Below are 23991 nucleotides of genomic sequence, written 5' to 3'. Positions count from 1 at the left end.
TTTTATGAGTATCTTTTCATTGTACTTTGTACTTTCCCCTAAAGGTTTTTCGTGAGGGAAGTTAGACCACTTGATTATTTACTTACAAGCCCTAACCTGCAACCTAAGCCTGTCAATAGTGCCAACAGTTGATGACAGCCCAGTCAATAATCTCAGAAAACTCAACTTGCACGTGTATTATTGCCTTATCATGCAGAGGCTATTTGATGTGCATATTGTAGTTCTAGATAATTCACAAATCGAATGGTTTGGGTCATAAAAATTAACCCTGTGATTAATAGCGGATGGGTTGCGGTTCTTTTGGTGTTTATTAAATACTTCAGCAATCCTCCCACAGCAGAAACAATAAATGCATTTCCCTGTTAAAAGAGAGGCTGTGTGCACGAGGCATGCACAAGGACCAGCGGTGTAACTTCACTGATTATTTAAACCTCCAGACATGCTGACAGAAACAGTCAGGATCTAATGTTAATTAATGTTTTGTATCCTTCTGAACATATAATCCAAATTCATACAGATAAATTGTTTGGAGTGAAGCACCTGTCCTCCTGATAAATCCTGAGCTCCATCATCTGTCTAAAAAAATATTCCAGAAGCCAAATTTTGTTTCCCCTGGAGAGTTTCTTCTGTCTTGTCAAATTTATAACTACAGTTTTTAGTTTTTCCTAGTCCCATGATATTTGCTGCAGTGACATTACTGTGCACATAGATTTGCCAAAAGTAGCCGCACTAATCTAAAAAATAAATCAACCTAAATAGCCCACATGAATTCATACATAACTCCTCCCTCACCCCCACTTATACATCCAGTATTCCTATTACATGACTATGGAAAAATATGCAAATCACCATAAAATCTCACTGATTGACCTAAAATTGGAAACAAATATAATTTTTTGGTGTTTTAATGGCTTTATATTATTTCTAAGTACAGATTTTTGTTAGAACGTACAGAAAATCCAAGGCAACTCTTCTTGTGCATAAAAAGCCTTTAATCGAAGTGGCTTACATGATTAAAAGCTCCAACATGTTTCGGCCAGAGCATGGCCTTCATCAGGGAGAGTTACACAAGTGTCCATCATCACATGTTAAATAGGCAGTGTCTCTGATAGAAAATACATAGCAATACCATATGTAACCATTAGGGGTCAGCAAACACATCACAATTCATACATTTATATACATTATATAGAATACAAACAGTATCTAACATAATACACAACTGGGAGTATACTGATGACCACATGGATCAGCAACTATTTCCAGTGGTGTTTATATAGGGGAAGCACTGAAATATAAAGCAAAATCATAAGTAACATCCTAGAGAAGGTTTGTTATTTATAACCGATGCGTACAAAGTGTGTACAGGACATTGAAAACCCGGTAGTACCCATTAAATTAAGAAAACTCATTAAATTAAGTGGGGTCAAATTGACCCCAAACATAATAGGAGGGTTAAAAACAACACAGGGACAGGTAGAGGTGGCTTGAAATGCCTATGCAGGTACACGTGTCCAAATTTGAGAAAATAATTCATTCAGGTGAGTGGCTGGTGGATGACTTCTGCGTGCACAGGGATTCAGATGGTGTCCGGGCCCATCTGCACATCGCTGTGACCCATCGCTTTGTATTTAGGCAACAGGCATTCATTTCATCCACTAGATGAAACCACATTGCCATCTGTCCACTCAAGTTTGGCTCACAGCAGCTTTTGTATTGGCACCGGAGCAGCAACAACAGCAGCAACAATACCGCAGCTGACATGAAAGCCATGGTTGTAAAATTTTGAAACTTTTTAGCAATGAGGCAATGTGGTGGTTGCATAACCAGGATTTTTTTTTTTTTTTACCTTAAATAGTTCCAGATTTCATTTATCTAGGCCTAAAAGTAATGAAGGGCAAGAGGTGAGGTGTGATGAGGGGTAGGTGCATGACTTGCTCCGAATGTGATTATTACAATCAGAGAATGTGAACTCCAGAGTGATCAGACTGAAAATTTGACCAGGTAGTTAATTGTATGCACTGGAAAATTATTCCATCATCAGCCATAGAGCGCCACTGAGTAGTTCAATACTGTACACAGCCACTGTCAGGATAGGCCAAGCACAAAGATCGATAGATAGGGCAGCCAAAGAGAAACAACATACCAGTTGCTAAAATTAAATTTGTATGACCCACCCCTGTTTTCCTGAGTACCCCTCCCAAAAATTTCAAAAGGTCCCTGAGTAGTCTGTTATTCTCAATCCAAATGTCCCTTTCTCAGATCTACAGCCTGCCGTCCAATATGTGGCACAACAGCCTCAAATTGTACAACCTGGTGAGTCTCTCTCTCACTCTGACTCAACCAAGTAAACAACAAAAAACATTACTTTGTAGAACATTATAAATAGAATATCAGTACACTGCAAAAAGCTCTCAGTCAGTGGAGCATAAATATGTCAGAACTTACTTACTTACTATGTTTGGGTGACTCTGGGTGATTTCAAATAAGGTTTAGCAGCAATTCTTGAAGCAGCAACAATCGTAGAGTGGTATTAAGTGGTATTAAGATTAATAAATATAACGGTAAAGTGCAGCAAAAGAATACTGTGCAAAGTTATTAAAAGGTGCAATAAAAAAAAGCAGTCAATGCAGTAGTCCATAGTCATGGACAGAGAGGTAGTAGTGATGGTAGAGGTAGTGGTGCTAGTGATGGGGGAGCGGGGGGCATGGTGGTGGTGGTGGTGGGGGTTCATGGTGGTGAGGCGGTGGTAGAAGTTCCTCAGCAGAGGTGGAGGGAGTTTATTCCTTCTCAGCGTTTGGATGTGTGGATCATAATCATAAGTGTGGGTGTTTTTCCTACAGTGACCCAGGTGGTCATGGTGCAGCAGCGGCCTACAGACACCTCTGGCCAGATGATGTGTCCCCACTGCAAAAACACTGTTGTCACCGATACTGAGTACAAAAATGGTCTGCTCACCTGGCTTATCTGTGGTGTGCTAGGAATCTTTCTGTGAGTGCAAACACACACACACACACACACACACACACACACACACACACACACACACACACACACAGACCTACACATATGACAATATGGAAGAAAATCTGTACCACAATATCTCATAAATATCAATAGGAATATTGTGTTACAGTATTGCAGGGATGAGTGTCTGAGCTTTCATACAATATTTGCACACAAGAGATTTTTGATATCCAGTCACTAGTAATGTGAATATGATGATAATGCAAGAAGAGTAAATAATTTAGTATCTTAATAGTCTAGGTTGTTCAAAAGATTGCATACTTTCAATGTAAATGCTGTAGTGCCTTTAAAACCAGGAAAAGACAACACTTATGTTGTCTTTTATATTGTATCATGATCCAAAATCCCACATGAAAAGTCTCATATTACGATACTGATGTTTTACAAGTATATTGCCTAGTCTCAACCACAATGGTCAGGTGTCCTCATATCTCTGTCTGTCCTCCACATTTCTTTAATGTACATAAACATGGCCTCTGTTTAACCTTATATAAAAATCCCCTCTTCAGGATCTGGCCTTGCTGTCTTATTCCATTCTGCGTCACTAGTTGCAAGGATGTGGAACATCGTTGCCCCAACTGCAACAATGTCATTCATATCTACAAACGCATGTGAAACAGCAGTGCAGTGACTCCTGTCCAGCCACAGCCCTGCCAAGCTTCAACAGAAAGTAGAATCATCAACCATGACTAAGTAAACAGTTGTACAATAGCAAACATATTTCTGATGACTAAGTAAACATCTGTACCATGCCAAGTTTATGTCTTGAACCAGAAACACGCCAAACCACTCCGTACAAACAAAAGTAATTGCTGGACTTGATGTGATATGTCCACTTTTGTAAATGATATTCATACCTGTACATAGTTTGGAGATGATGATATGGCATATTAATTGTGATTTTAAAAATGGAATTTCATGTGAACTTGTGATTTAAAATGTTTAATCCTTAATTTGTAAAAGTATTGTTATATAAAATATGAAAAATGTATCAAATCTGTATCGACAGTCTTGAAAAAGCAGAATGAAACACATAAATCAAACTTTCTGTTAAGAGCAGACAGAGCTGAATCCCAAATACTATTTTTACACAAATCAAAATTTATAGATTATTGCTTGGTGGTCAAGGTTTTCTGTTATTTTAAAGTTTTTTACTGCAATAAAAACATGTGCAACAAAATAAAATAAACTGGCTTCACATGGAAGCAGCTTAGTGCTTAATAAATGTGTGAGTTATTCAATCAGTGATGAAAAGCTGAAGTAGAAAGTAGAAAATGTCATTAAAGGTCCCACAATTTAACACATAGTTATATTTGTACTGTTTATGCATGTCTATTTCACACTTTTGAAATGGTTTTAACAAAAAAAAAAGTTTTGATTCGATTTTTTTCAACTTTTCTAAGGTTTATTAATACATGGGACAAACAAACAACCCACAACCTAAAACCAACATGTGTATAGTACAGTCACAAATGTGAAAATACAATATTTCCAGATATTCTGATGTAGTTTTCTGGCAATATAACATGTTAATCAAAAGGTATTTGAGCCAATAAGAAGTACTGTTACAGTAGACCAGCTATATGAAATTATTACATAACAGCTGCCAAACACTTGTTTTAAATAAATCTCCAGAGACAATTAATTTTAAACTAAATCCATCATGAAGAGGAAATCTGCATATAAAACTCTGTCATAATGTTTTTAATAGCTAAAATGCACCATTTCTGCTGGGAAAAATGGATGTGATGGCTCTGTGGGTGGTGAACAGCAACACTGTGAAAACAGTCAATGCTGTCCTGCAGTGACATCTAGAGGTGGTGCAATATAGATGAATGGGGCAGGGGGGTGGCTGGGTTAGGGAGCCGCCATAGATAGATAGATGAGTGTAAAATAGAATAAAATACTGGCATAGATAGATAGATAGGTACACTATATGGACACTATATGGTCACACCTCTTAATCATTGAATTCATGTGTTTCATTCAGTCCCATTGCCACAGATGTATAAAATAAAGTACCAAACCATGCAGTCTGCCTTTACAAACATGGCTCACCCCTAAAGAGCTCACTGAATTCAAGTTTGGTACTGTAATAGTAATGTAATAGGATGCCACTGTTGAAACAAGTTAGTTTCTGAGTGCCTAGGCACAGAGTGAGTAAAAGTGGCCCACATCTGATGGACGAGTCTGGGTTTGGTGAATGCTAGGAGAACGTTCCCTGCCTGACTGCATTGTACCAACTGTAAAGTTTGGTGGAGGAGGGATAACGTTATGGGCTTGTTTTTCTGGGGTTGGCCTCGGCCTCTAAATTCCAGTGAAGGGAAATCTTAATGCTTCAGCTCACCAAGACATTTTGGACAATTCTCTGCTTCCAACATTGTGGGGACAGTTTGGGGAAGGCCCTTTTCTGTTTCAGCATGACTGTGCCCCAGTGCACAAAGCAGCTCCATAAAGGCATGGCTGAGTAGGTTTGGTGTGGAAGGTCTTCACTGGCCCGCACAGAGCCCTGACCTCAACACCATTCAAACACCTTTGGAATGAACTAGAACAGAGACTGTGAGCCAGGCCCTCTGGTCCAACATCAGTGTCTGACCTCACAAATGCTCTTCTGGATGAATGGGCAAAAATTCCCACAGACACTCCAAAATCTTATTGTAAAGGAGGATGTTCAATTGCTCTTATGGAGGCTATTGTCACGGAACCTTTCTGTCAGGAATGTACAGCATAACCAGGAGATGCAGATCATTTGTAGAGTTTATTTCTCTTAAATATCAGCATAAAACGGGGGAAGCAGACACACATGGGTCATCAGGACTGCCACCCTAAGTGAAGGTGAAAAAAAATGAGTGAGGGGAAGTGCAGTCTTAAATAAGGGAGTGAACAGGTGAACTCAGTCAAGGCAATTAGGTGGTGGCAAAGCTAGAAACAACTAGTGAGTATAAAGGAAGTGAGACACCAAACAGGAAAAGGTTAACAAAATAAGAGCTTCACACTTATAGAAAAGCTTCTCAGAAGAGTGGAAGCTGTTCTAGCTGCAGAGGGGGGGACCAACTCCATATTAATGCCTATGGATTTAGAATGGGATGTCATTAATGCTCCTGTAGGTGTAATGTGTAGGGGGCCCAATACTTTTGCCAATATAGTGTAGCTGTAATCTCAAATTCTCATGTTACAGCAGCAGGTTATCCAGACATTGCACAAGAACAACAGTAGATTACAACAAATAACATAATAACTGAAGTGGCTCAATACAAAGAATCAAAGAATAAACCTTTGCATTCCCTATAAGAGTAAAAAAAAAAAAAAAAAAAAAAATCCATAGAATATCTTTTACCTTTCTCCTTTGAACCCTTGCATAGACTGTATGTATAATGAAATATATATTCAAAATATCCATTGAATAGATTATGTATTTATAGAATAGATGTATAATCATAATGTAGAATTTAGAATATAATATAGTTTCTATGTGGCAGTCCATGATGCTGATACTGGGTGGCAGAGACTGTCAGATATGTATTTCAGTGTTATGAAATACATTATCTACTGATCAATCGATAGATAGATAGATAGATAGATAGATAGATAGATGAGTGTAAAATATAATAAAAACTGGCATACACAACAGATATGATAAATAAAATAACTATACACATAAACATCAGATAGGATAATATGCTATACACTAACGCAATGAGGTTAGGTAGGAGTATAAAGATGTGAAAATTCACTGACTTTTATGCTGTGATAGTAACAGAACAGAAAGTGGATAAGAAAGAGAAGCAAAAGCCCGGCTGCCTTTGGAGCTTCTGGCTAAGTAGGTAGTTGTTTCCTCTCTAGGCTGGGTTGCTGCTGCTTGGCTTAAAAAAGATCAAACCGCAGCATACCTCAGTTAGGTGTTCGTTCAGTTCAGCTCCAAGTGCAGTGGGCTAATTCCAATATCTGGCATCCATGTTTTTTTTTTTTTTTTTCTCTACAGCTTGCCAAGTTGGAAGCAGCAACTCCAGCTAAAGATCTGAGACTAGAGCTGCCTGTAGTTCTCCCAGCAGGCAGCAGATAGAGCCAACAGCCAGTAACTTACCACAGTGCCCCTGAGCCACTTACACTTAATGTGAGGTGCGCTTTGCTGTCTCTACTGGCTCTCCTTGAGTGACTGAAGAGACAATACAAAGACAAGCAGGACCCTTGAAACACACCAGAAGACTTCTAACCAACTGTAAGTGCATTAACAGAACATACAGCTACACACACACACACACACACACACACACACAAGCACACACAAGCACACACAGACACACACACAGACTCACATACAGGGCAAGGACAGGGAATGAATAACAATATCTGTTTCCTCGGCAACCATTGCCCTTGAGCAAGGCTCTCAAGACCTAACTGTTCACTGCTGCGTTGTCGCTAACAGGAGAAGACCGTGGTTGTCCTTGGCAGCTTCCAGGTATGACTGTGTTTAGCTGTATGAGTGAGAAGGCACTGGAGGGGGAGAGTGTGTGAGCCCAGCAATCCGTCCCCGGTGAAATAAAGGTTAATAACACAAGTCCTCCCACGTAGTTGTGTGCTTTACACTGCTGTATGACGTGGAGAGCAGGGGAGGATTGCTAGAGGTGTAGTGGGAGACAGTAGGAGTGATTTGAGGGAAAGGGGGCAGGCTGCACAAAGCTGGGATTATAGGATGGCTCATACTTAACATGGTCATGTTGGACTGTGACCATAGTAACCACTGGATTACCTAGATTAAGACTGATGTCATGAGTCAGTCAGCATTTCTCGGCTGTGCAGTCTACCTCCTCCGTCTTCCTTTATCTCTGTCCCACACAAACAGAGACGGAGCACAGACACACACACACACACACACACACACACACACATACACCAACACAATGCGCGCACAAGCACAGATGCACACACTCCTCTTTTTTTCAGAGTCCTAACACCTGCTGAACAGGAGGAGGGCTCCAGATTTTTTGCATGTAAAGGTCTCTCAATGAATGTTCTACTTTATTAATCCTGAAGTGGTAGGGAAGTCAGAGTGCAGGTTGTGTGAGACACTGGCAGGGATTCAGTTTTTTGTCAAGGACATCTCGGCAGGGTGGGGCTTGGACTCCACTCACCTTCCAGCTGATGGGTCATCTCACAACTCAGTGTGCCACTCTGAATTAATACGCTTTAGATCACAGACCCCCAACAGATAGCACTGGTCAGGGTTGATTTTATTTTCTTGCTCCATTATAAGTGAATAATGTATTATTTCTTATACACACTCAATACTTCCTCCATCTGTTGTCAAAGACCAAAGCAGTCACAGCTGTTGCCAGCATGCCAGTGACGACAGTGTTAGGCATATTATTCCCATCCTTTGCTTATTTGTGTGTGTGTTTGTGTGTGTGTGTGTGTGTTCCTTGTTCAAAGATGAGCAAGATAACCACGCACTCCGCTCCCCTAAGTAATTTAATATAGCTGACGTTTTTGACCACGCAGGTCTTTGTCAGGGAATCTTGAACATAGGTGTGAAATATATGAATGCCAACTGGTTACATCAAAAATTGCTAAGAAATAGATTGGTTCTTTCTGTTAAAAACTTAAGAGAAACTTTAAACTACTACCTATCTATCCATCTATCCATCAATCAATCTATCTATTGTATACATGTGTAAACAATATAATTATAGGGAGAGTAAATAACACACACTATTACTAAATGTGCACTATGCAAAATTGCCAAGGGATGCTTGCAGTGAGGACTGAACTGTCAAAACCATGGAATAATGTAATCTATCAGTGAGTCATTTATTTATTTATGGTGTATTTGATATGGACAGATATAGTTTACATAGATAAACTGAGAACAGTTATCCGACGCAAGTATCATAGTGTTTATAATTTGCAACACGCATCCCTAGTTGGTAAAATGAACTACATGCCTAGTTCTCATTTTTTGTCTGTTGAGTCTAAAGATTCCTCACTCCAACCAGTCTTTGGAAATTTTGCATCGCGCACCTTGAAAGCATACAGTTGGGAAACTGCTTATCAGATGTCATCGATAAAACCAATACCTCTACAAGTATGTATTAGCTCAGGAAGCTACAAGCACAACACATCCAGGTTTTATTACTAGGTCAAAGACATCATTTAAAATACTCCAAGAAGAAAGCTCCAAGCCAGGGTCTGCTCCTTCTACCCTGGCTTTGAGATTTCTCCTTGGGATAGTTAAATCTGATGCCTATGACTTCAATATTTAAATGTATTCCTCACACCAATGTTCAAGATAACTTGACAAACTTGAACTGATTAGTTGAAACATTGGCAATAGTAAATTATTTTGTGTGCAGTCATCTTAGTCGTGTAAGCCCCGCCCATTTTCCATTTGGCCCATTTTGTATTTCCGGCCAATGGACTGCATAGCAAAGATACTACCTAGTGTAGATAAGTCCCAAACCAAATAAAAAATGCATATATGGACAAAGCAGAGTACCCAGCTCATTGTCCTGATAACAAAATTAAATGTAAAGACAAATGGCTTGCGTTTTTCATTTAAACTGACAGATTTTGGAAAGTTCACAGATGGCTCTTTGATATTGCACTGGAAGTCGAAAGACAAAATCAGTATCATCAGTATGGTGGTGTATGTTTTGCCTAGAAACACATGGTGTCTACGCCCTTATCACAACAAGCACCCAGGGGTGGAAAGAATATTACAGATTGCTACTCAAGTATGAGTAGTGCCTTTTGGCTGATATTTGACTTCAGTAGAAGTTCTGCTGTAAAAATCCACTGAAGTAAAAGCAAAAAATAGTTAATTTAACTTGACCTTGGAGTAAAAGTTACTGAGTTAACTTTTCAAAACAGCAGCTGTGTTTGGTGTGATTTTTTTCCTACTACATTCATTTAAAGGTGCATTCTGCAAAACTGCCGAGAGTTGATTGAAGTGAGGACCCTGTAGACTCAACTGATGTGGAATAAGCACAGAATATGATGTTGAGTCCACATGGTCCCTGTCGTCAGGCCAACTCACTGATATTTTCCCTCTTTTTCTCTACACCTATTCCACATTTTTTGCCAGTTGAGTCTAAATGGTCCTCACTTCCATCAGCCATCCACGGTTTTTCCTCATGCAACTTTTACTGGAAATTTGGAAATGACAAAAAGTAGAACCAACAAAGTAGAACCAGAACAAAGTAGAACAGAACTCTTCTCATCTTTGCCGACTGAGCTTTTATTGTGAAAGGTTCTACTATGTGTCCTTGATCATTTCTCTGTAATGGATATGATTTACAATGTGATGAAGTCCAAACCTCAAAAATATACTCAAGTAAAGGTAAAATTGCTCACTGCAAAAAAAATACTCCCAAAAGTGCAAGTACACAAAAATCTTCTCAGTTACAGCGACGCGAGTAAATGTAATGTTACTTCCACATCTGCCAGCACCTCTATCCCTGGTGTGCATTTACTTTTATGTGAAGACATCCTTATTCAAAACCAGCTTTGTCTTCTTTGAAAGCAGGTGTATGTTTGTGTCTGCAGGTGTCTATCTGTAAATGAGATCACCAGTGTGTGTCAAGGTCAGTATCTCACACTGATCTGAATGGACGCAATTAACTAGCACAATGGCTGCTCTTTACCATGGCTTTACTCATGTCCCCTCCATCTCACTGGTGTAACTAAATGCCAACTTGGGATGGCATAACTAGAATACATGAATTCATTTTCTGTTTTCAACAAAATAGGATGGCAAGCCTGAGATCTGAAAATAGCATGTTTCTGATGTTTTTGTGGTGCCAGTATCCCCATCACACACGGAAATTCTGGCATGTACAGTATGCTGCTCCACACGTGCCTGCGCATACACACCAACACAAGTGTACTCACCACAGGCCGCAGGGGAGGAGATTAGCTCAGCGAGTCTTGGTTGAGTAATGTCTTCCAGAGTGTTATGCAACATTATCTACTAGGATGGCCACGTGGACACAGTACTCACCTGGGTTTCCACTGACCATCTGCCCCTCCACTAGTGCTTCCATCTTCACTCTGCACTCACTAAATAGAACTGCGATTGTTTTGTTGTAATGTGGTAAACGCAGGTGGGTCTACTCCTCATACAGTGTTGGTTGTCCAGAATTGTTGTATCAGTGGTATGAGGAAGATGCAAGAGCCTGAAGACAGGAAATAGCTTGCAAGATGTGCAGCCGAGTGGCCAAGGTTGGATTATGATGACTTCAGCTCTTACATACTTGTTTTCCATTTTTTTTCCTGCTAAAACAGGTGCACCAGCAATTCATAGACCCTATGTGTGGGTGGACAGAGGTAAAGCTTGGACTGTATTTCTGTTGACACCTCTGCAGATTCACTGTGAAGCAAGGAAAAAGAGGGGAGAGAGAAAGACAGACATACAGACAGAATGGCTAGAAAGAGCGAGGGAGAGGGACAGAAGGAGTGAGAGAGCCAGAGACAGTGAGGGAGAGAGGAGAGTGAACGAGGGAGAGACGGAAGATATATTTGGCTATGTGGGTGTGTGAAGTATCACGGCATGCATCATACATTGTGGATCATTCTTGGAGGAGCCGGACGTGTCACTGCAGCATCACAACATGTAATTTATTTGTGTAACAAAATGCGGTGTTTCATACTTTAAAACACACTGGGATTTTCGTTGGCAGAGAGGAACAAAAAAGACTTGGCTCATTTACAGAGACCCGGTAGAAATGCTTTTTTTCTGCTCTTTTTCTCTGAAGGACTTCATTAACTGGGATTAGAAAAGGACTTTCTCGAGCTGAAGTGACGCCAACAGATCTATGAATAATGCACGGAGGATTATGATGCCTCTTCAAAGTCAATAATTCAGTCAAGAAGAATCCATTCAAGGTGAGTTGGAATCATAAGCGTTTAAGAGTTAAATCATTTTAAGGGTATGCTTTGACGTTCTGTGTGTGCGTATGTGCGAGTGCGTGCGTGTGTGTGTGTGTCTCTTTGTGCTTTTGAGTACTGAAACTTGATTTCTAAAAGCCTCGTATGCAGTGTAGTCAGCCCACGCTGTTTCCCGTTCCCATGGAAACCATTGGCCAGTGCTAAAAGCAGTTCTGTGCTGGATCCTGTGTGTGTGTGTGTGTATGTGTGTGTGTTTGTGTGTGCGTGTCTGAAAGCCAAAGTGACATATTCCCTTCTGAGGTAAAATACTGTTATCAGCTTTTGATCAACTGATTGCTATTGCTACTGTATGCTGCTGATTCTGAAAATGCTGTATAAACTAATAGGATTTATTTCTACATATTCTCTTCCTGTATCTCTGTATGTCTGCCTGCTTACCTTTGAATCTATTTTAATCCCATTTTATCTCTCTATACACCTTTATATCCTTCTCTTTCTCTCTCCCCATCGTTCCATTATTTCTCCTCTTGTCTGTCTAAGATGGCCGTCAGCCTCATCATCCTCTGCCTCCTGTCACTGATTGGCTGTGGCTCATCACACCCCTCTCCTCCTCCGCGGGGCTGCAGTGTGGATGTTGACCCTCCGTACAGGGTGCTGTGTGACCTGGAGTCAGTATGGGGGGTGGTTCTGGAGGCGGTGGCGTGCGGCGGTGCCCTCACCTCCCTGGTCCTCTCCGTGGTCCTCGTGGTCAGGCTGCGCTCTGTGTCTGACCCCGCCAGGCGCTCCGGCCTGGGCCCCCTGCTGCTGCTGCTGGCCACGCTCCTCGGCCTCTTCTCCCTCTCTCTGGCGTTTCTGGTTGGGAAAACGCAGGCACTCTGTGTGCTCCGCCGGGCCCTCTGGGGACCCCTTTTCGCCCTCTGTTTCTCCAGCTTGCTTGTCCAGGGCGTGAGGCTCAGGAGGTTGGTGGCGGGCAAGGTGAGCCCGACGGGCAGCACCCTGGCGGGGCTCGGCGTGGCCTTGGCCCTGGTTCAGGGGATCATTTCCACCGAATGGGTCCTGCTGACTGTAGTGAGAGAGGGTCACCCAGCCTGTGACTACCCGCCTTTAGACTTTGCTTTGACGTGCAGCTACACCCTGGGGCTACTCCTCATAGCCATGGCACTTTCCCTGGTGGTGGTGTTGTGTGGAGGAGAGATGGAGACCGAGGGAGGTGGGAGGGAGGAAGATAGAGATGCAGGGAATGAAAAAAAGAAATGGAGGTGTGACGGCGTCTGGCTCTTCCTGTCCTGTCTGTCATCTGCGTTGCTCTGGGTCGCCTGGCTGGGCTTCTATCTCTACGGCAGCCAGGCGCTGAGGGTGAAGGGGAGAGGGGAGAGGTCAGGGGGGAGGAAGGGTGTAAAGGTGCTGGACGAGCCGGCTTTGGCGGTAGCCCTGGTCATTCAGGGCTGGCTCCTGTTGCTGTTCCATGCCATTCCAGAAACCCACTTGTGTCTGTGGAAACCCCCATCGTCCAGCACGCAGGACCTCTTCGACACCAGTCAGCGAACTCCTTCACCACGTTTTGGAAAGGAGCTCTCCTCACACACTAACCGCCCCTTTGCAGATAACCAGTCCTTCTCCATGGAGGAGCACAGTGCAAGTATGTTTCGCCTGTGTTTGTATGTGTGTGTGTTGTGTTTGTGTGTGTGTGTGTTTGCACGTGGATGTGTGTGTGTGACAGACCTAGAGAACTTCCATTATTATAAATTCCACTTCTGGGCAAGGCATACCCACAAGAGCAGTGATTGCCAGAAAACCGGTTGGCCTGTAGCCCATCCATTAATACAGCCTTGATATAAGCCTATAACTCTAAAGTTAAGCAGGTGGGTGTACATTGTTCACAAGGGAGGAGGGATTAATAACAGCACAGAGAACGCTGTTAAAATAACTCCTCTGGTGGGAATATTCAAACTCAAGTCTGCACCTTTGATTTGGCTCAAACAAGTACAGCCATCTATAGTGGGGGCTCTTTACAGAAACAGTTCTCCTAACATATAAAAAAGATATTTTCTCTCTCACCTCTAGTGCAATCTATCTATCGAGCTAGTTTTGTGTTTTTTGGTGAGGTTTCCAGTCTGTCACAATCTTCTCTGTATGAGCCTCAATGAGGCTTTATGGGTATTCTTTTGTGGGTTATGTCGGGTGTTATTGCTGTTGCTGTTGAGTTTTTCGCATGTGACTTTTTGACAGGCCTGCATGTTGTATTGGTTACCAGGAGACAGGGAAGGGAAGGTTGTGGCAGACTGGAAACCTCACCAAATCGCACAGTAACTATCTGGATGGACAGAGTGCGCCAGGGCTAAGTGTAAAAATGTTTCTTTTTAATTGTGAGTGAACTATCCCTTGGGAAACTAGACTCTACTGCAGAGACAATAATGCTTGCTTGTGTGAAGGACACTTTTAACGTAATGTGTACTTACCTTGTCTGCCTGCCTGCTGAAGTCACTGACTTTCCTCTATGGTTGTACTCTGTTTGGTGTCCCAGCTCTCCGGGGTGGAACATACCGCAGCGGCCATGGGAGCATCCGCTCTGGCATCCCCTTCAGAGGTCACGTGTACCAACCCACTGAGATGGCCCTGGTCATGAACGGTGGAACAGTAAGTAAGCAGAAACAGACTCATTACAGTTTTTTTTCTCTCTCTTTTTCTCTTACAAATGGCCTTGCATACTATGAAGACTTTTTTCTTTATTGTGCAATCAAACAGAATACGCTTGCGATCAAAGATGAGATTTGAGAGCAAATCTACCAACACTGCAATCAAAAATGTTTTATTATGGATAAAAAAAAATTGTGAGTAAAATGAGAATCAAAAATTTTTGTTTGCAAAATCCATAACATTTGTTTGGGATTGCAAAAATTTTGCTCCCTGTTCAGCTGAATCTTGTTGGCGGGACCTACACTGAAAGATGTAAGACACGACTCTATTGGCCGGTCTCAATTAGAGTGACAGCTCAACATCTTTGAGCCCAAACAAAACTTTTTGATTCCAAAAAAAAAAAAAAAAAAATTGTATTTGCAAACAAAACCTTTGGATTCGCACATAAGTTGATTCGCATTTTAATCAAAAAATTAATTTTACCTGTAACAAAACATAGAAGTGCTGATAGTTTTGTCCTCAAATCTATTTGAACGTATTCTGTTTGACTGCATAGTAACCACCACTTCATGATATACTCACCGGCTACATGTCTGTCTTTTGTAGATACCTACAGCCCCGGTTAACTACACTGGAAGACAGTTGTGGTAACTGGAGATGAGGCTGGAAGACAAGAGGATACATTGATGTCACAGACGTGATAGCAGTATAATTTCCCTGTTGCCTAAGAAGGAAGCATTAAAGACATTGTTTTGAATGTGCTCTTGATTGTGATGGGAGACAAAGCTGTTTCCGCGCACATCCATACATTTTCCATCCTTAAAAATAATTATAATGGTACCTTCCTGGGTTTTCTTGATTGCCTCTATATCAGGAGACTGGACAAGATATCTCAAGTTGACAGTGTAAAGCTGAAAGTGACATTGCTTTCCTGATTTAAAACATGAATTGAAGGCATTTATTGTGCATTGTTTTGATCAGCACACCTCTGCACATGCCATTTTTTTTTTTTTTTTTTGGTAATAATTTAGCACACTGAGGAGGAGAGGGGTTTTTGTTGTCTTGGACGAAGATCAAATACTGGTGTGTCCAGCATGAATTTGAAGGGAAGCAACTGATTCAGATTCAGTGATGAAGTCAGGCCTTTAATTTGCATTTCCTGTACAGCCGAGCATTTTGCAAGAGCAAGCCTCTAAACCATCTGATCTCCAGTCATCTGCACTGTTAGCTGTGTAAAACATACCTTTGGTGTTGTGATATTTATAGCTTCCCTTTCTGTTTGGCTTGAAACTGTGCTACAGGAAGATGTTCACGACATTTTGTAAATTTCCTCCATACGCCCACAAAGCTTGCTTGCTCCCCTCGTCTCATGCTGGAGACCTCAAGGACATCTTGCAGTGTTTTTCCTCTTCAGATCTCTCTTATATTAGTACGGACGGAAGTGAAACCTAAGTGCTAATGGATATAATCCGTGTTTTCCTTAACAGAGCTTCTCTTCACCTCTGGAGTGTTGAGAGATGATTTAAAAGGCTAAATAAAACTTCATAGCTTTGATATGCATGCAGATAATTAGTTTTTTTTTTAAATGAGAATATAGTAAATAGCTATTCAATACTGCAATATATATGTGTGTACTGCAGTAAAAGGTTTACTTTTTGAAGTCGTGAAGTTGCACTTTATTCGCTCTAACCATGTCTGGGCAACGTGACCGTCTGAGATTTGAACGCACGTAAAAGCACATTTTGTTGCTGTCGGGTGAAAATCTTGTATCTCCCATATTTCAGCTTTTAAAAAATACCCGCCTTGTTTTCAGATAGACCATTGTGCATCTTTGAGTTGTTTTTTTTTGTTGTTTTCTAGTGGGCTTCTAAGGATTTTATAATCTCAAAAGTTACAGGATTTTCAGATGACAGCAGTGATTGAAGATATGCTGTGCTGTGTCACGATTAATATTCAGTATTTTCAGTGTTTTCTAGAATTTTGATATACATCTTTGAGGAAAATACCAGTTTTAGTGTCTGTCTGTCTGTCTGTCTGTCTGTCTGTCTGTCTGTCTCTCTCTCTCTCTGTCTCTCTCTCTATCAGTCTATGTATCTATCTATACATGGAACCCCATTTAGTTTAAAATTCAATAATATACCATAGTCCAAACCAATAATCCATCATTGTGAATTTGAATTTGAGCAATACATTTTGGATCTGACCTGATGGTGTTGATATTACATTCCATGTGCATTGTTTACATCAGTCACCTAATTCATACAATACTAGTGATACTTCTCAGGTTTTGTACCAAGTTCATGTTGTTTAGTAGCTGGCACTGGCTTACAGTGTCATCAGTGTGTGAGATCTGAGTCAATCCTTCACCATGTCATCATGAAAGCCATACCAAGCCATACAGTTGGGAATGCCCTGTGGATAATATTAAACATATACTGGAATGTGGATTGGCAGTTTTCCAACAGTCTCAGTCTCCTGAGGTGAAGTAAATCCAATCCAAAAAATGTTTAACTGTTTTTGTTTTTGTTTGTTTGTTGTGTTTTTGTTTTTTAAGTTAGAGCTCCAAAAAATCCAAATGGTTGCCGTGAAAATCAACTGGCAGCCAAGTCTGCTTTTGTATGTGCATGTGTACACCATCCTATGATATTTTGCTAATGTAACAAAATATTTCAGCTGCAGGGTTTTTATGGTTAGCGAGGTACAAAAGAGGTCAGCACACCATAGGACCTGTCGTACTTATTTATTTAGCCACCAAAATAAGAGACGTTTGCAGCGTCTGGCTCTTCCTCAGCCCGAGAAAGAGCCTGGGTCTTTTATTTTGGGTGCTGAATAAATAAACATCACAGGAGCAACAGTCTGCGGACGTCTTTGGTTCCTCACTGTGTTTATCTTGTTCGGCTGAGCACCTGCCCAGAGGGCTTATGGATGTGCACTCAATGTTTCTTCATAGGATTTTTAGGGTTACGATTATGTAATTAACCCAAATGTGAATAAAACTGGTATTTTTCCTCTCAGAAGTCTTTTATGGCAGCATAAAATGAATGTTTGTAATGTTATTTGCACAAAGTGGCTAATAAATTGGTGCACATTCTCTTTGCTCTTGATTGTTTTGGTAAATACCTTGTTGTCATTTAAGGTTTCCTCAGCCTCCCAACCTTGGTGGTGCGCTGGCCTTAGATGCACTTTCCCGGAGGCCCGGTGTGTTACCCTGCAGAGACAGCTTGGAAGTACACAGTCTCTCACTACTGTGAATGCTCAGATGCTCAGAGTCCGGATATGATGTTGCTTTGGAAAATAAATTAAACGGCTTTGTAGTTTAATGTTGTGGAGGTTTTTCTTTGAAGTATCATATGGAAACTCATGTCAGAAGTTTTGTGGGATCCTCCAAATGCGCTCCACTTTTTGTCTCTCTTTAACATTTGCCCACCGTGACCTGAACGCTGAAAGCCCAGGTGTTTGTTGACATCTCTGATCTCCATGTATGACAGATCAGATTGAGTGGATTATATGTAACATAAAAAATGACACCAGAACAGAGCACTGTGTCATTTCTGTGGGCGCATTTTTTTAACCATCAGAGATAGACATTAGTGCATGGAGATGTTGTTGTTTTTTATAGAGTTACACAGCTGTCAGTGGTGGGGGAGGTAACAGGAAAAAAATGAAAGCTTATGCTCACACACACACACACACACACACACACACACACACACACACACACACACACACACACACACACACACACACACACACACACACACACACACACACACACACACACACCAGAAACTGGACAGAGAGAGAGAAAGGGGATGAGGTCCTTGGTTGCTATGTGGTTGCCATAGACTCTTGATAACAGGAAGAGAATGAAACTACTTCCGGGGCAAGACAGTAAACGCGCTTCCACGTGAACTATCAGATTGCACAAAGTGAGTGAGACAGTTTCATAGATAAACTTTGCTTTGACATTTGTCCACAAAATATAGTGTAGCGCTACCAGCCCTGCTAATTGTTTATTTGCATTTCCATGTTGATCAGTGTTTTGTTAATCGGCTTTCCGCAAGCTAATGCTAGCTGCAGCAGCACTGCTGTGTGAGGAGCTCAGAGTGAAATAAATACATCGCATTAAAGTGATTTAACCTTGTCATTGTAGTTGTTACCTCTAGCGAATAGTAATAATAATAAAAGAGAGCAGCCTCGCGTAGCCTCAGTGCTACTTCATGATATTCTAGTAAATTTCCTGCACGGTGGGTTTGAATGCTTGTTTATTAATGTTATAATGTACAAGACTACATGTCTTTCATGTTTGATTTCAGACGGATTCCGATGAGGACGTGATCTTTATGCGGGAGAAGTCTCTCCTCAAGTCCCGGGACATCACCATTGACCAGGTACTCAGTCACCTGTAGGAGCACAGATCAGACTGCAGCTGCTTTGACCTGGCTGATGGACACTGCTGCATCACGACATGCACTGTAGGACACTAAACATGACCTAACAGTACAGTGTGTGCAGGCCAGAGACCTGCTCTGCCACAAGCTGGTGTGCCATCCACATCATCAGCAGTGCAGGACTCTCACGAGCTGCCAGGGTGGCAAATCAGCAGATTATGCTAAAAAAATATTATGTATAACCATAAGATGTGCAGGAAGAACGTGGTTGATAGATAACTGGAAAACTGATGACAGTGCATATGTATAGAGCACAAGTTGAAGCATGACTGAGCATCACTTGTGCCTTTTTTAATAACTGCTTCACTCAGGACTGGGACTACATGCTCATTTCCTGATATTCGTAAGTATTGCAGTTTTATAGGTGTTGTGATTCAGCATTACAATTGATTGCAAATTTTGTTTTTTTAATTATCCTTTAGTTTGTGCATGTAAAGTTTCATGAGGCTGTGATTATTATTAAGGTCACAATAGTTTTTATTTTTATTTTTATTTATTTATTTATTTTTTTTTATTACAGTGATGCCAAATATCGAAAAATGGTGTCACTACAATGAAATGACTACTATGGGGGCTAACATCATCACACATGAATACAGTGTGGCTCATTGAATCCACAAGAGTCTCAGCTTGCCTTTCCAGTCAAACCCAATTGGTGCTCCAAGACTGTTTAGGCCCCAGTCTGCACAAACACACCATTTTACAACAGGTTGAAATAACACATTTGGGCTGTGTTGTTTTTGCCCCAAACTGCATTGGATTAGCATCAGGTGGGCGTGTCTGCAAAGGGGAGACCTGGGGCTGCCCAGAGAACCCATTTCCATTCAGATACCTAGAGGTCAGAGGTCATGGGACCCCTTTGAAAGTGGACTTGACAGTTTTTCCTTCACCAAAATTTAGCTTAAGTTTGGAGTGATTTTCCTGTTGCCAACAACCTAACATGATATTCTTGGTACCAATGGATTCCTTTGGTCATCTAGTTTCATATGAAACCATATGATACCATATGATACTTTACTATTTACTTTAAAACGATTCAGTAATTTAAAAAAAGTCATTAAAAAAAGAATTGTGATATTTAAGTGAATACATTTTTTTCCCTATCCTAGCTTTATGACATTTTGACTACGTTAATGTTCCATTCCCTGCAGGCAAAACGACTGGCGCTGCAGCAAGACATTGATCGAGAGTCCCAGCCCAAGCAAGCAGCCAGACGTCTGGTTAGTGTCTGCTGCGCACACACACACACACACACACACACACACGTATATGTATATACATATGAGCATCCTTCGACTCTGATATGTTCATTTAATCTCTGAGAAAGCGATCATATTTCTCCCAACAGGCAGGCCAGAAGAGTTTTTCTGTGGCGATGCCAGAGGCCAAGGTGCAAAATAAGATGGAGGCTGCAGAGGAGCATGAGCAGAGCATGAAGCAGAACGGTGTAAAGAAAGAGAAGAAAAGCAAGACAGAACAAACTACTGCACCTGAGAGAGAAGCCTGTGCTGTTGATGAGGAAGGTCCAGGAGGAGTGAAGAAGAAAAAGAAAGAAAAGAGGAAAGGTGAGACAAATGTTAATTTAGAGGAGGCTTCAAATGGCGATGGAGGTGGTGAGAAACTGGAGAAGGAGAAAAAGAAGAAGAAGAAAAATATTGTCACTGATTCTGTAACTGCCAATGGCCATGATGCCAAGGAGCTGGAAGGAAAATCAGAAGCCAGCAAAAAGAAGAAGCAGCTGGCTGAGGAGCAAAATGAAGAGGAAACCAAACAGGCCTTAGCAAACAAAGAAGGGGGTGTGAAAAAAATAAAGAAAAAACAGAAGTCTGCCGAGTTTGAGATTGCACAGGTAGAGACAAGAGAAAAAGAGGAAGAACAAGTAACGGATAATGTGCCTAAGAAAGCCAAGAAGGAAAAGGCCAAGGCTTTAACTGTAAGTGCAGAAAAGACAGGGGTGCAAAATAAAGAAAAGAAAAAGAAAACAAGCGAGAAGAAAGAGATGGACACTGCTGAACCTGCAGCGGGAGCAGAGGATGGACCAAAGTTAAAGAGAAAGAAAGCTCAAAAGAAGTCAGCTGAGAAATTAGAGACGGTAGTAACACCAGATGGAGAGAATAGAGTGGCTGAAGAAATAACTGTGAACAAGAAGAAGAAGAAAAAAGAAGCCAAGACTGAGCGTAAAGCTGCAGCTGAAGAAGAAGCAGAAACAGAGGAGATCCAACACAACACCAAGAGGAAGAAAAACAAGCCTGGAGCTCCAATGAAGGAGGAAACCGAGGAGACAGAAATGAAGTCCAAGAAGACGGACAAATCCATCAACGGTGTTGTTTTAGCCGAAGAGGGGCGAGAGCCAGAGAGCAAAAAGAAAAAGGGGAAGAAGAGGAAAGCAGCTGTCGAAGTCAGTGGAGAGGAAGAGACGGGACCTAAGAGGAAGAGGGAGATGAAGAAGGTGAGCTCAAAGGGGGAGGAGGAGGAACCATTATTGGAGACAGAAGAAGTCAAGGAGGAGGTGCAGAGCAGGGAAAGTGACACAAACGGCCAGAAAAGGAAGAAGAAGAAGAAGAAGAAGAAGAAGAAGAGCTCATCTGAGGTACAAATAAAGGTGGAGGGTGAAAGAGAAACAGCGGAGGACACAGAAACGGGTGCAAAAAGGAAGAAGAAGAAGAGGAAGAAGAAGATCAAGCTGGGACAAGAAGCTGAAGCGGTGAGTGTGTGCTGTCAGAGGTTTTGCAATATGATGCTGTCGGGTTGTGTTTGTGGGAGAAGTGACCTTCGGTTGTTGTGTGTGTGGTTCTCAGGCGGCCCCTCAGATGGACGTGGTCTTCCTGTCTGAGAAGACAGGAAATGCAGACGAGGTGACCATCAACCAGGTACATGTCCGTGTGAAAATCATACACATAATCCATAATATATCCGCACAGATTGCCAAGATCTTTTGTCATTTCTGTCCTAAATTCAGTTTTTCTCATCATGTCACTGTTATGCAATGTGTCCCTCATATGAAATCAGTGGATAATCGACTTTATTTGCACACGATTCTTTCTCCTACATATATTTGCAGAGGTTTTTAAAATCTCATCTCGTTCTGTGTTGTATTTACTGCCTTTTTTTTTCAATTGCCACTCTTTTCTCTGTGAAGCTCTCGGTAAGATGAAAAATGCTGGTAAAGATTACAGCATTTCCCCCAGATTAGTTATCATGCCTGTCATTACGCACCAGAGAAACCCCAAAATGACTCAGCGTGCGGGATGGCATGTTGGTTCAGTTGGCTTCAGTCGCAGGGCACAGCAGGCTGTTTTTTGTTTGTGTTCAGATTTTTGTTGGCTCTATATTCAAGACTTAAAGTGATCACTCAGAGAGGACGCTTAATAAGCTGCACATTTAATGTATAAAAATAGGATGTAGCAGCAGAGTGAACGACAAAATAATCCTCAGGCCTTGCACTATAGGAGCTCCATGTGCATGATTCATAGCTGTACTTTTTCTTTCAAGGCTTGGAGAAAAAAAAAATCATGGCACCATAATAGGGATTTTTTTAACTACAGGAGGCCTATTTATTTAAATCTCCCTGCAGGATTCCTAATGATCTCTTGTAGCTGGTTCCTTGTAGGGTTCACCTACAACAAGGCAAAATTTGGCTGTATTTATTAAATTGGCCTGAAGAGTAGATTTCTATTGCTATCAGCAGCAATAATGTGTTGTGTGCCACCCATCGTTGCATTCATGGAAAAAAAAAAAAGATTTTCAAATGAATGGGTATTTGGCATCGAGGCTCTGAATGGCACAGTATTTTTTTTTTCTTTTTTTTTTTAGTGCTCAGTGGTATTTTTTGATAAACAATAAATAAAGGATATTGCTGGCTTGGTGTGGGTGCTGTACAACTGCAGGGGAAACACTGGATTATTATCAAATGTGCTGTGGTTTACAAAAATGATGCACTAGGAGTTGTAATTGAAGTAACCCAGCCTCTGTTTGTCATAGGAGAGAAGACCGGCTCTGCAAATGGAGATTGAAAAGGCATCTCAGCCTCAAAAACAAGCTAAACCTTCGGTTCGTGTCAACAACTAAAAGTTTTGCAAAGACAATAATACAATCTAATCTCCAAATAACTTTTTTTCTTCGGTAATTTTTAATCTATATCCCAAACATTTATAATCCCTTGTATGTGTGTCCTCAGGGCTTTGGCCAGTGGAGCACTGCCCAGTTTGACAGCTCTGAGCAGCAGCAGAAGTTCCTGCGGCTGATGGGTGGCTTCAAAAAGGGCGGGCAGCTCGCTGGAGCCAGCGCTGCACGAGAGAATATGGCCCTGGGGAAGGAGGGGCAGCAGAACCTGCAGCAAGCGCTTCTGGGAGAGTTTGAGCGTGCTCAGTCGCGCCGCATGGACTTCAGCAACAGGGGCGCAGGACTTGGGTTCACAGCACCATCCAATAAGAAGTTCGCCATTGACATCAGCGCACGTCGATCAGTCCGTTTTGATGACTGATCAAAGTTGGGCATTTTATTAGGCTTGAATAAATGTGTGTGTGTGTGTGTGGTTGAATGGAAGTTGTGTCATATGTTTTTATGTCTCAACTGTTTTTGCTCACATTATGTGGAGAGCCCGAAACTCCACACATCCAACAGAAAACCAAGACTGATTTAAAACAAACTCGGCAGTGAAACTTTAAACGCCAGAGATGCCATCTGTATAGATTAAATGCTTGAAAAATTGAAAATGTTTGAAGTTGGATGTTTTTTCTTTTAAACTGGGACACCAAACAAAAGACAGACGTGGAGATGAGTTTTACATGTTTTTGCCTTTTTACGTCAAGCCCTCAAGAGAGTTTGTGATTTCATATGGGTCAGTGATTGTACCAGGATTGTTGAAGTAAAATTATCTTATTTCTTAAGATCTGCAGATGTTTCCACATACTTAGCAGGAAATACAGTGGGTTTTAAACACCACGTGACATCTACTACCTTTGATCAACACTGTTCAGTTCTGGCCAGATTT

At 41.4% G+C, this 23991-nt stretch overlaps 3 protein-coding genes across 7 annotated transcripts in view; all 3 read left to right on the top strand.

Annotated features, from left to right (window-relative positions):
• LOC115368365 (LITAF domain-containing protein-like) overlaps positions 1 to 4247 on the top strand; it is a 5993-nt gene extending 1746 nt beyond the window's left edge. Inside the window, exons 3-5 of one of the 2 annotated variants that reach the window (XM_030064444.1) lie at positions 2263 to 2316; positions 2844 to 2991; positions 3537 to 4242. In XM_030064444.1, the coding sequence (XP_029920304.1) occupies positions 2263 to 2316; positions 2844 to 2991; positions 3537 to 3642 (308 nt within the window). In that variant the 3' untranslated portion in view covers positions 3643 to 4242. Of the gene's footprint in view, positions 1 to 2262; positions 2317 to 2843; positions 2992 to 3536 lie in introns of both variants that reach the window. The other variant, XM_030064453.1, reaches the window with a different exon arrangement.
• A 2452-nt stretch (positions 4248 to 6699) lies between these two features.
• On the top strand, positions 6700 to 17867 carry gprc5bb (G protein-coupled receptor, class C, group 5, member Bb). 4 transcript variants are annotated; one of them, XM_030060796.1, is made up of 5 exons: positions 6700 to 7246; positions 11778 to 11907; positions 12451 to 13549; positions 14435 to 14547; positions 15154 to 17867. In XM_030060796.1, exons 3-5 carry the CDS (start codon positions 12451 to 12453, stop codon positions 15196 to 15198), a joined length of 1257 nt encoding a protein of 418 aa, XP_029916656.1. In that variant the 5' UTR covers positions 6700 to 7246; positions 11778 to 11907; the 3' UTR covers positions 15199 to 17867. The 4 variants fall into 4 exon arrangements, with proteins under 4 accessions (XP_029916656.1, XP_029916647.1, XP_029916665.1 ...); XM_030060787.1 differs by lacking the exon at positions 6700 to 7246 and adding an exon at positions 11040 to 11244; XM_030060805.1 differs by lacking the exon at positions 6700 to 7246 and adding an exon at positions 11040 to 11349.
• Positions 17868 to 18388: 521 nt separating this feature from the next.
• Positions 18389 to 23889, top strand: knop1 (lysine-rich nucleolar protein 1). Its single transcript, XM_030060763.1, has 7 exons — positions 18389 to 18476; positions 18864 to 18938; positions 20150 to 20218; positions 20347 to 21702; positions 21797 to 21868; positions 22980 to 23048; positions 23176 to 23889. The coding sequence occupies exons 2-7, from the start codon at positions 18891 to 18893 to the stop codon at positions 23479 to 23481; spliced, it is 1920 nt and encodes a 639-aa protein (XP_029916623.1). The 5' UTR covers positions 18389 to 18476; positions 18864 to 18890; the 3' UTR covers positions 23482 to 23889.
• The last annotated feature ends 102 nt before the right edge of the window (positions 23890 to 23991 follow it).

Source organism: Myripristis murdjan, chromosome 1 (genome assembly GCF_902150065.1).
Source record: "Myripristis murdjan chromosome 1, fMyrMur1.1, whole genome shotgun sequence".
In the NCBI taxonomy this organism is placed as follows: Eukaryota; Metazoa; Chordata; class Actinopteri; order Holocentriformes; family Holocentridae; genus Myripristis; species Myripristis murdjan.
This window is presented reverse-complemented; position numbering and strand designations above follow the sequence as displayed.

Coding starts and splice junctions, on each gene's coding strand:
- knop1 (XM_030060763.1), top strand. CDS start 18,891: ATGCGGGAGAAGTCTCTCCTCAAGTCCCGGGACATCACCATTGACCAG. Junction 18,939..20,149: donor GGGACATCACCATTGACCAG/GTACTCAGTCAC, acceptor CATTCCCTGCAG/GCAAAACGACTGGCGCTGCA. Junction 21,703..21,796: donor TGGGACAAGAAGCTGAAGCG/GTGAGTGTGTGC, acceptor TGTGGTTCTCAG/GCGGCCCCTCAGATGGACGT.
- gprc5bb (XM_030060796.1), top strand. CDS start 12,451: ATGGCCGTCAGCCTCATCATCCTCTGCCTCCTGTCACTGATTGGCTGT. Junction 13,550..14,434: donor CATGGAGGAGCACAGTGCAA/GTATGTTTCGCC, acceptor TTGGTGTCCCAG/CTCTCCGGGGTGGAACATAC. Junction 14,548..15,153: donor TGGTCATGAACGGTGGAACA/GTAAGTAAGCAG, acceptor TGTCTTTTGTAG/ATACCTACAGCCCCGGTTAA.